We start from the raw sequence: 11,788 nt of genomic DNA on the forward strand, positions 1-11,788 counted from the left end.
ACAAGATAGCAAATTCACATTTAAATTAATTTTCTAGGATGAAAACATCAAAGAGATATCATCACTTATTTGATTCGATAAAACCAATCAAAAACCAACCATTGAAATCCTTTTGAAGCTTGGAGATAATGGAAACTAAATAACACCAAAACTTGAGAGATTAAAGAATTGTGCTGATAATATGTTATGAAATATAATTTGAAAGAACAACTGTGAGAAAAAGTATTTAGGGAGAATAAGAAGATCTTATTCTAGTGTATCTTTACAAAAGCAACGAGAGCCTCTTTATAGATTAACAATTCTTTAAATCCGAACTTTAAGCTAATTGAATTTAATGATTCAAATCAAATAACACATCTTGAATCTATCATGCTAGGCTGTTTGATTTGATCTGAACTTCTTGGATCATAACACACACATATATTCATAACAGATGTAACATTCTTTAGACCCATGGTGCACTTATTAGCTTTTTTCTTCTTTTTTTTTTTTTTTGTATATCACCTATTTGATTTAACAGGGTCACTTAAAGGTGCAAACTATTTAATGGAAATAAAATTAGAGTATCTAATAGTACATTTCTAAACTTCAAGTTCCAAATTGACACTTCTACTATACTTTGAATATCAAATGTGTAATTAAGTTCTATATTGCTCTTTGTCTTCTAAGCTTTTCAGAAGAATTAAGAAATAATATAAGAAATTAACGTACATAGTGAAATGAAATACAAAAATAAATATTTTTTTAGAAGAACATAAATACAAATTACAAATACAATCAAATCAATGACATTGAAATAGATATGAATACATGTTCAATTATAGAAAACCAATAATTAACAAGTTAACATAGAGTTTAGAGAGGGAAAAAAAACTTCACAAGGCATGTTGGTAACTTAGCCTCAACATCTAGGACACTTGGGTTAGAAGATTGCAAATATGGTATTGGTCATAATAGATACTACGGCCCATAGGCCATAGTCTCTCTCCCCCTTCACAGTCAGTCAGCCCGACAATATCTAACCATCTCAACGAACCATCCCTACACTACTCCACTCTAGGCTTTCCTCAAATTCTTTTATTCCATTCTTCACTCACTCTCTAAAAATTAAAAAAAAAATCAATAAAATTAACAACACCGACACGGAAATCAGATCTTCAAACCCTTTCATTGTCAAATCTCAGATCTCATTAGTTTATGTTTTACTTTCACTTAAAACACATTTCAGTTTCTCTAATCAGCTCAAGAGACAGACAGAAACACAGAAGTGAAGATAGCTGAATCCAATGGCTGTGGCTGTCAGGGGATCTCGAGGTGGCGGATCAGGCGGAGGTGGAGCTGGTTTCCGTAGCTTGTTTTCTTATAGGATATTTGTCTCAGCCATGTTTTCGCTTCTCTTCGTGGCCACTCTCTCCGTTCTCCTCACTTCTCATCCTTCTACAACTCATCACCACTCTGTAAATATACGCTCTTCATTTCTCTTTATTCAATTTTCTTCACCTTTCATTTCTTCAAAATCCAACTTCTTTTTGGCTTTTTCAGATACCCTTTTCGATTCTCTAACTTGGTTCCATTTTTTTTATCTTTATATATGTTATCCCTTTTTCTGGAATCAGGCCCTTTATTTCCCTAATTCAATTCTTCACTTTCAATGCTTCAGAATCCAAATCTTTCTGGCTTTTCGAGATACCCTTTGGCGTTCTGTAAATGGGTTTTTTCTTTTTTCGGGCTGAGCTTTTAAAACTTCAAAATCTAATCTTCTTATGGGTCTTCCTTATAGCATTTCGAGCAGAGCTTTCTATGCTTAAAATTTCAATCTTTGTGATTTTTTAGATACCCCTTTAATTATTCTAACTGTTTTTCTTTTCTTGGGTTTTTGAGCAGAGGCTTCCAAGTGGTGGAAATGCTTACATGCACAGAACATTTCTGGCATTGAACTCAGACCCTCTCAAAACAAGGTTAGATTTGATACACAAGCAAGCCAATGATCACATAACACTAGTGAAAGCCTATTCAGCTTGTGCAAGGAAACTAAAGCTTGAAATTTCAAGACAATTAAAAATGTTTGATGATTTGGCGAAGAATTTCTCCGATCTTACTTCAAAACCAAGTTATAAATCCTCTTTGTTTGAAACCAGTGGTAATTTAGATGAGGATGTTTTGAGGCAGTTTGAGAAAGAAGTGAAAGATAGAGTGAAATTTGCTAGGTTGTTGATAGCTGAATCTAAAGAGAATTATGATAATCAGTTGAAAATTCAGAAGTTGAAAGATACTATTTTTGCAGTTAATGAATTGTTAGGTAAGGCAAAAAAGAATGGAGCCTTTGCAAGCTTGATTGCTGCTAAATCGATTCCTAAGAGTTTGCATTGCTTGGCAATGAGGCTTGTGGAGGAAAGGATTTCACATCCGGAGAAGTATAAGGAAGACTTGCCTAAGGCTGAGTTTGAGGATCCTAGTTTGTATCATTATGCTATATTTTCAGATAATGTGATTGCGGTTTCTGTGGTGGTTAGATCTGTGGTGAAGAATGCTGAGGAGCCTTCGAAACATGTATTCCATGTGGTGACAGATAGAATGAATGTGGCTGCAATGAAAGTTTGGTTCAGAATGAGGCCCGTGGAAGGGGGTGCTCATGTGGAGGTGAAGGCAGTGGAAGATTATGATTTCTTGAGTTCCTCGTATGTGCCTGTGGTGAGGCAGATCGAGTCTGCTAATGTGCAGATGGAGAATGCAACCAAAGAAGGAAGTAACATGAAGTTTAGGAATCCCAACTATATGCCAATGTTGAATCACCTTAGGTTTTATTTGCCTGAGATGTACCCAAAATTGCATAAGATTTTGCTCTTAGATGATGATGTTGTGGTTCAGAAGGACTTGACGGGGTTGTGGAAGATAGATTTGGCCGGAAAGGTGAATGGGGCTGTTGAGACCTGCTTTGGTTCTTTTCACCGTTTCTCTCAGTATTTGAACTTTTCACATCCTCTCATTAAGGAGAGGTTTAACCCTAAGGCTTGTGCTTGGGCTTACGGGATGAATATTTTTGATCTTGATGCCTGGAGGCGTGAGAAATGTACAGAAACATATCACAACTGGCAGAACTTGGTAAGTGAATCATTTGCTTTCAAGTGAATTTAGTGATGTTTGATGTTAACGGGGGTAATGGTTTGTGAGCATGATGCCTGGTTTCCTAGAGGGTATTTTTTAGTATTTATTGAGAAAAACAAGTGACGTTTTTACCTGCAAAATCAAACAACCCACCAGAAATCAAAACGAGTCCTTAGTTCTGTTAGTATTAGGGGGTTTTGGATTGAAAGAAAAAATAATTGTCAAATAAATGCAACTTTTAGGAGTGAAACTGATTAACTAACACCAAATACAGCACCTTATTTGCTTGTGAGAATTATGGGTTGAAGTGCAAGAATGGGATGTCTAATTAACATTCATTTAATCTTGTGATCAGAATGAGGATCGGACTCTGTGGAAATTGGGTACTCTTCCGCCTGGCCTGATCACCTTCTACTCATTGACAAAATCACTGGACAAATCCTGGCACGTGCTTGGGCTTGGATACAATCCAAGCATTAGCATGGATGAGATCAATAATGCTGCAGTCATTCATTATAATGGAAACATGAAACCCTGGCTAGATATTGCTATGAACCAATACAAGAATCTCTGGACTAAATATGTGGATAATGATATGGAGTTTGTGCAGATGTGCAATTTTGGAGTATAGATAAGTGCTGGTGCTGTTCTCTCAGCAATCAAGGAACAAGAATACATGTTTTACTGATTGTTCATAGTGGCTTGCTATATTTCACCAGGACTTTTGGATTACATTATTCATGAGTATAACTTCCAGAGCAAAGCTTGATGGTAGTATCACCAGTTTTCATTTTTTTTCCTTTTATTCTAGAATTGCTATTTGTTGATTCTCAATTTTGCTGTTTTGTTTCTCGAATATGTCAAGCACGAATTGTACTGAACCAAATAGTTTTATGTACACAGGGAAATGATTCTTTTGATTAGCAAAACCTTTTCTACCAATAGATTTGGTAACTCACAAAAGTCATCATGTGAATCTAGTTAATTCAAATGTCCCCTTGTTTTAGTTCTCGGGTTTTAATGTGTGATGAGATAATCCTTTGAAATTTTATACATGCTTCCTCATCTCAAGTATGCTTCTTTTGTTATTCCTCTAGCGTGTTTATAATAATTCCTGAAAATTATGAGTACATGGTACTGTACTGAGTACCATTATATTCCATTCGTTGTTTGTTTGCCTGCCTAACAAGTTAGATTGAGAGTATAAACTTCCTGAAGGTCATGCAGTTTGCTGCAGAGTATGGAAAAGTGACATTACATGCTTAACAAGACTTTTCTCTCAACCTAATGCCAGCCATTTGCTTGAGTTGTAGATTGGCGAATGCATGCTAACTTTGAATGTGTCAATCATAGTTTAAGGGAATATAAAACCAAAAAACCCTCATATTTGGTGAAAAATACACTTTCTCGCATTAGTCTTGGCAAATAACCTCTCACTCCCCATGAAAAAGCAACTGTGCTATCTATTGACTTAACTTTAATCCCTTATTATTTATTGGGTAAAATACTCTGATCTTTTTAAGTTTTTATTGAAATTATACGGGGATTCATTAGTTTTCAAAATAAACATCTTGTTTAAAAAAATTATTTTTCATTGCATACGTAAATTCAGTCGTTAGTTAACCACTTTGTATTTTCATTAATTTGTTAACGTGGTAAGGGTAAAAAGATAATTTTATCTTTATTAATTTTTATAATGACAATTATATAATTTTATTGTTTTTTATTAATGAAAAAAAGCTCCTCATTGGGGAGCTGATTGGTTCTCCTTATTTTTTTTTAAAAAATATAATAATAAATTTTTAAATTAATAAAAAAGGTATTTTAGTCTTTTCATTACTTCTATTAACAGTGTTTGTAGTTTTAGAATGGAGTGTTCATTTTGAAAACTAATGGATATCTGTGTAATTTTGATTAAAACTTAGAGAAGTTTGGGTATTTTACCCTTATTTATTTCTCTATTTCAAATTTCTTTCTTTCTTTCTTTTCTTTTCTTTTTCTTTCCAAATTTTTGGCACAAAGTTTTTTTTTTTCTTAATTACAAAATTGAGAGATTGTGATAGTGAGGAGGTTGAAACAAAATTGTATCTAACATTATTCTAAGTTTTATTGGCATTTACTATCTAGTGTTTTACTTGTCATACACAACATTGAGCAATTAATATGAATTATAAAATTCAAGATTAAATATAAACACCAAATAAAAGCAAAATTATTTATAGATAAAACAATACGTTGGAAAATGGGGAGAAATATTATTAGCCTTTAATTATTTTGAACAAAATGCAATGTTTGTAACTATAATCTGATGCAACTTTTATTATTAAGAGACTCACATCCTTTCTTATTTGGATAAAGTAAAGAAAAAAAAAAAGCAAGAATTAACAAGGGAAAGTACAATAGCAACCCAAATTACCCAGAACCCCTTGCTAATCCCACTAGGGAATCGGCGAATTTCACCGACCAACCTAAGCTTATGAGTGCTGCTCTTGTTAAGGCTGCTAAACAGGCTGAAAATGATACTGTAGGCCAAGAACTTCATAAGTAATTGGAGGTTGCCGGATATGAGCAAAAAACTACTAGGATTCGACCTCATGCTTAAATATGAAAATAATCAAGAAATTAAAAATATGAATAATAAATTAGCATTTAATCAAAGAAACAGTCGAATCTTATAAGATTAATTTTTTTGCTTTTCATGTAATTTTCAAATTAATTATGAACATTCGTAAGTTTAAGAGTTACATACCTTACTCTAGATATCATAATTAAGAGTTAATTAAATAAAAAACGCTTGTGATGAAGCAAGAAACCCCGAAAAGAGTATAAGATGGTCTAAAATCCTACAACCAAAATCTTTACTTCTTCACCTTTAGGATTTATCAAATCTTCAACCAGCAGAGTGTTTAGCCTCTAATAATAATCTACAGAGTGACCGAATAAGACATTCTCAAAGGTAGGATTTTACTTGTACTAGCAAGTTTTGTTTCGAAAACAAAAAAAAAAACTCAAAAATTCTTGCCAAATCTTATCTTTTGTCAGACAAAAAAAACTATTTTTCTTTTCTTATTTTATGAAACAATTGAGAAGTGGCTGAAGGATTTTTTTTTTTGTTTGAGTTTTAGTTTGCGAACATAACAAATTTATATAACCAAATTAAGTTGTAACCCTAGATACAACAGTTGCATTTTACTTCAATTAAGTACTTGTAAACTTAATTAATTTCTTACTTTATTTTGATATATTCCAATTAAGTCCAACTTAATTGATTATCCTTATTTAATCTCAACATGTCACTTAATGTGTGTGACCCATTAGGCTTCTAACATGTTGGCAATAAATATAAATCCTAATCAAATTTTAATTTGATAATTGATTCATATCTATAAATCATGAGCAACATCTAGCAATACATCATGAGAACCCAAATGTTAGAGAGTCAATTAAAGAATTTGACAAAGCCCTTCAGTGATAAGCCTCTTAGTGCAATACGAATCCTTTCATCAAATATCCCGGATATGTTATAAAGCATGGCTCAGTGTCTACTTATAACATTCCATATTAGTTCTCATAATTCATGACTAACTTTATGAATTTAGGAAACTAGTTTTCCTCAAATTCATCATGCTTTGCCCAAAAACTTTATACAAGCTAATCAAGAATTGAGAACAAGTGAGATACATCCCCTTATATCGCTTGGGGTGATGAATCATTTCTTGACCACTCATTCACCTTTGCATGCTTTATGGCATACCCAAAAACACCCTGTTTAAACATCTGGTCGCCTCAAGACTTGTAGGGTTGAAATAAAAGTATGTCGTTCTCCATACTAGATAACCTAGTGTCTCAAGTCCAATGACTAGTTGCACGACTATCACATGGAAACATATTCCATAGATACTTGAGTGAAATACCAAATGGAGTTCTCCTAACAGGTCATGTTCAGTGAACTTGTTCTTTAACAAGCACCTACATGTTATCGTCAAGTGTCCCATATACTTCAAACTATGAGATCAATTATTTACTTCCCAAGTAATAAGGCTTAATATGTACCAGTCTTTGAGCATTATCAATGCCATGTCTTGAGAATACAATGACTAGGAACAATTTTAGGAACATGGCTTTGATGCATAATGATCTCATAATTGTAACAACTTTACAATTTTCTTGAAAGGCCTTTATGTTTCATGGGCTTCATCTAATTAGTACTTAATAACTCCTTATTATTACACTAACATGAAAGAAAACTTCTATCACATATATTTATATGATTAAGTATGCATTAAATAACAATATATATTTCTTGACCAATCAATTTGCTCAAGGGCATATACTAATAACTCTATTATATAGAGTTATTTTGACACATTTTGGAGGCTTAAGTAGCTAAATCTTTGAGATTTTAGGTTCCAATTATAGCATTTCAGGTGTTTTTCTAGTCTAAGTTTGATTACATTTTGAGTAGTTAATTTAAGATATTTTAGTTAAATTTTATATTATTTTGTTTTAAATTACTTTAAGAGTAGTTATTGCTGGTTTCTTTTATTGCTTTTGTAGGAAATTTGATGAAAAAGGCTCATTTGACGAAAATTTGTTCAAGTATGGTGATAGTTTTATTCGTATATATTGTGGTATTTTGACCATATCTCTTTGTAACAAACTTCAAATGAAGTGATTCTTGAACCACTGGAACGATAAGAAAAAGGACTACAATTTTATTGTTGACCACTTTTCATATTTCGGATCGGATCATGGTCAAAATATTTGTCTAAGTTGGAGCACTGCAGCAGTATGCATGTACTAAACATGATGCAGTATTTGGAGCTCATCTTTCAATCTCGAAGTCCAATTGATGTGATTCTTGAGCAATTGGAAAGTTAAGATACAGGGATAAAACTTTCATGTTTATCACTTTGCCCATTTCGGAGTAGATCAGGGTGAAAATCACATTTGAAATTGATAGACTACCGTAGTGCTAGGAGAACAAGGCTGCAACACTGGTGAAAGGAAGCACACCACATTTTCCTGAAAGCTCAATGCTGCAGCATTGAATAAGTAGCACTGCATTGGGCGATTTAAAAAAAATAAAAAAGTTGACGAGATTTTGGAAATTAGGTTACTTAGAGCCTATTTAAGGGACCTTTTTCAGAGATTTTAAGGAAGAGGTAGCAAGCAACTATTCCAAAGATTTGGAGCCAAGAACAAAGCAAGAAAATAAGAAAATTTAAGACAGAATGGAGATCATAAAGCTTCAATAATTAGTTTTTTTCTTACTTTTGTGTCTTTCTTATTTTCTTTGACTTGGATTCATGGCTAAATTTCTTTGGATGTTATTTCTATTTGTTATTATGAGCTAAATTATCTTTCTAGAATTGTGATGGATTTCAACATGTAGTTTGAATATTAGTTTCTTTTTTTATTTATCATGAACGGGTATAGTTTTGCTTATTCAAATCTATTCTTAATGCTTTTGATTGCTTGGCCAACAATTAACTAATTTGTGAATCTAATTGAGACTCGACAAAGAGATTTTAGATTGGACTAAGGTTTGAATAGTGTATGTTCACGTTACTTAGGTGATCTAATTCGCGATTCAAGTAGACCTATGCCAATTGCCATCCATAGCCACATTAGGACACTTACTTAATGAACTTAATTTAATTGATTCCTATAGATATATACTGAACTAATTAAGTTAGGTATTTGCACAAACAACTCAATGGAGACTTGTCCATAGCTTTGGATTCTAGGTTAGTAAAACCACCAGGAAAGATAAATAATAAGAAAAGCTGTTACAAATGAAGTGTTGAATGAACCCATAATCCTAGATTTTAATATATTGCCTTTCTCAAGTGAATTTTTAGTTTTTGTTAATTAATTTATTGGTTGCTTTCATTTAGTTTTAATTAATTTTCAAAAACATCAAGTTGCTTGAATAAGATTAATTTGTCATAATTTTAGTATTTAGTGAAGAATTAGGAGCAAATCCCTGTGGGATACGATTCTGGACTTACTATCTATATCACTTGTTCAATACGTATACTTGAGTGCGCAAAATCCACAACATATACCAATAGAAATCTCCAATGGAGTTAATCAATGACGTTCTTCCTATCAAGGTTGAAGGTAGGATTGTAGCTTGTGAAGGAGGAATTTATAAACATCATGGAAAGTGGTAGTGGCAGCTCCTACAACCCTTTAGCTTAGCCAAACCACTATCAGAGTTGGAAACATTGTAGAAACAGCATGAGGAGAAAACATTAAAGATCCAAAAGCTTAAGAGACAAATTGTCACTGTGAAGTTTTGCTTGGATTATGCTACTGCACCTAGAAACTGTTAATATGCTTTCTCATATGTAAACATTTAATATTTGTTTAGTCTATTGTTCTGTTTAATTACTTTGCTCTATAAGATATCTAAATCAAAAATATTTCAGTTATCTTAATTATAAAAAAAACAAAAAAATGTTTAGCATTTACCAATTGCCTCAGGTCCATATATGTTCTTGCATACAGTTTGGCATTGTATAAGACGGCAATCAGGCCTAGCTTCTTTTCAGAAGTTTTTGCTTCCACCATCATTCACTTAGTACTTTCTGCAACATTGATGGACATTAGTTGGTTTAGTATGTCACTGGATAATTAGTTAGAATAATAATTATAATAAATTAAATAGTAATTACATACTTAGAACAATTGATATTTTTTTTTAATGAAAAGACAACTAATTAGAGAAGAAAATAGTAATTACATAAGGAAGGCCTATTATTATTAGTTAAGAGCATCAAATCACTCAAGTTTGATAAATGAACCAAAGAATGAGATTGAAAAATCACCAAAAAAAGAGGAGAAAAATAATAAAAAAAAAGGGATAGAGATTGAGAAACCCTTCATGGCCCTGGAAGAATTTGATACAGATGAGTGCTTGGTACTGTAGGCTATTACTAATAAATATAAAGCATTGGCTACAATGTATAAGCCAGGGAATCTATGGTTTCCAATATGCAATTGCCTTCTATTTGTAATATCTTGATATTTTTTGACTGAAATGCTTTTATTTTTTTTTCTAACAAAAGGGAACACTATCAGTGCAAGTGAGAAAGAGGAATATAAAAGAGATCAAAAGAGATCGATAATTCAAAAATTGCTCAATTGAATTGATTAACCTCAAAAAGGGTTTATATACAAGCGAGATTCAGAAAGAAGTAATTAGCTCTTTGTTTGTCTTTTTTTGTAATTGACGGAAAGGGATTCAAACCTTACTCTCCAATCAGCCAAATGTTCGAGTGCAGCTTTTTGTTAGTTACAAGTCAACATCATTCAAAAAGAAAAGCTAGATAACTAATAGCATGTTTGGTTGAGAGAATGGAATAATCATTCCTCTTTTATTCTTAATCTTTGTTTAACACTTTATTTGGTTGGAAATGGAATAGTCATTCAGGGAGATGAGGAAATAGCCAATACTAAGGTCTTTTGTTATTGGTTATTTCAAGAGGCAAGGAATAAAGTAAAAAAAAAATTAATGGACAAAAATGTCTTTAATTAATTTTAAAAATTACCATACTATATAAAAAGGTACTTTATTCATTTTTAAAATTTCTTTCACTCTATCTAATTGCCTCCTTCCTTCTCTCATTAAATTAAAATAAATTTAAAATTAAAAGTAAAAAAAATTAAAAAAAATTAAAAATTAAAAGATTTAAGTTTTAGTGATAAATTATAAAAGGCGAAAGAATAGTTTGCTCTTTGCTCATCACATATTTAAAGTACTTGACATGGGATTTCTATTGTATAAGAATGGCACAATGGTGCTTGTGGAAATAAAAAAACTTTAAGTTGTGGGCATATGACATTTCTATTATACATTAAAGTACAATGATATCAATATGTGAATTTGAAATATTAGTATAATGCATTTCAACAACAAGAGATCACAATTCTGGAACTATAGCTTATGAATTTCGCCTATGTGTAGAAAATATAAGAAAAGCCAATTATGAACGAACTGATCCAAATTTTGTAATGCTGACACCAAATAAGGAGCACCTAGCAAAGGTCATTGTTTGGAAAATAGGGAAAACACCTATGCTACAATCATATGTAAATGCTGGTAATTTTGAGAGCTTGCCAAAGGAATTGAGACCCCAAGGAAAAATTTTGTAGATTTCAACAAGCTTGTGTACCCATGTGATGTTGTAGGGCATTATTAACTTAAGTATTTAGTTGTTCATTGTTGCACTAACTTACAAAATAATTATAAATTATAAAAGTTAATATTAGAACTGAAAAATTAAATTAAATTTTAATTATAAATTTTTTATATTTTAATTTTTTTTAAAAAATAAAACAAATATTTTAATCATAAATTATTAATATTTTAAATGAAATATAAATTATTAATATTTTGTAAATTAAAATAAATAATCATATTAACATTTAAATAATAATTTACTAATATTTTTAATAAATTATTAGAATAATAAATATTTTAATTTAAAAATTAACTATTATAATAAATGGTATTTTTTTTCATTTATCACTTATTCCTTAGTTATTCCTAAAACTATTCTTGCCAACTAAACATTAGAGTAATTCATAACAGCAATTCTTATCCTATTCCAGTTAAATGTTCCAAACTACATAATAGCTATTTATCTCTTATTCTACTCCTACTAAATGATTA

The 11,788-nt window shown here is 31.4% G+C and overlaps 1 protein-coding gene across 2 annotated transcripts; it reads left to right on the forward strand.

Moving 5' to 3' along the window:
- The first annotated feature begins 993 nt into the window (after positions 1–993).
- On the forward strand, positions 994–4,111 carry GAUT9 (galacturonosyltransferase 9). 2 transcript variants are annotated; one of them, XM_007032881.3, is made up of 3 exons: positions 994–1,457; positions 1,885–3,102; positions 3,461–4,111. In XM_007032881.3, the coding sequence occupies exons 1-3, from the start codon at positions 1,287–1,289 to the stop codon at positions 3,734–3,736; spliced, it is 1,665 nt and encodes a 554-aa protein (XP_007032943.2). In that variant the 5' UTR covers positions 994–1,286; the 3' UTR covers positions 3,737–4,111. The 2 variants fall into 2 exon arrangements, with proteins under 2 accessions (XP_007032943.2, XP_007032944.2); XM_007032882.3 differs by having other exon boundaries at positions 995–1,332.
- The last annotated feature ends 7,677 nt before the right edge of the window (positions 4,112–11,788 follow it).

This window comes from Theobroma cacao, chromosome 4 (genome assembly GCF_053813885.1).
Source record: "Theobroma cacao isolate CCN51 chromosome 4, ASM5381388v1, whole genome shotgun sequence".
NCBI classification, from domain to species: Eukaryota; Viridiplantae; Streptophyta; class Magnoliopsida; order Malvales; family Malvaceae; genus Theobroma; species Theobroma cacao.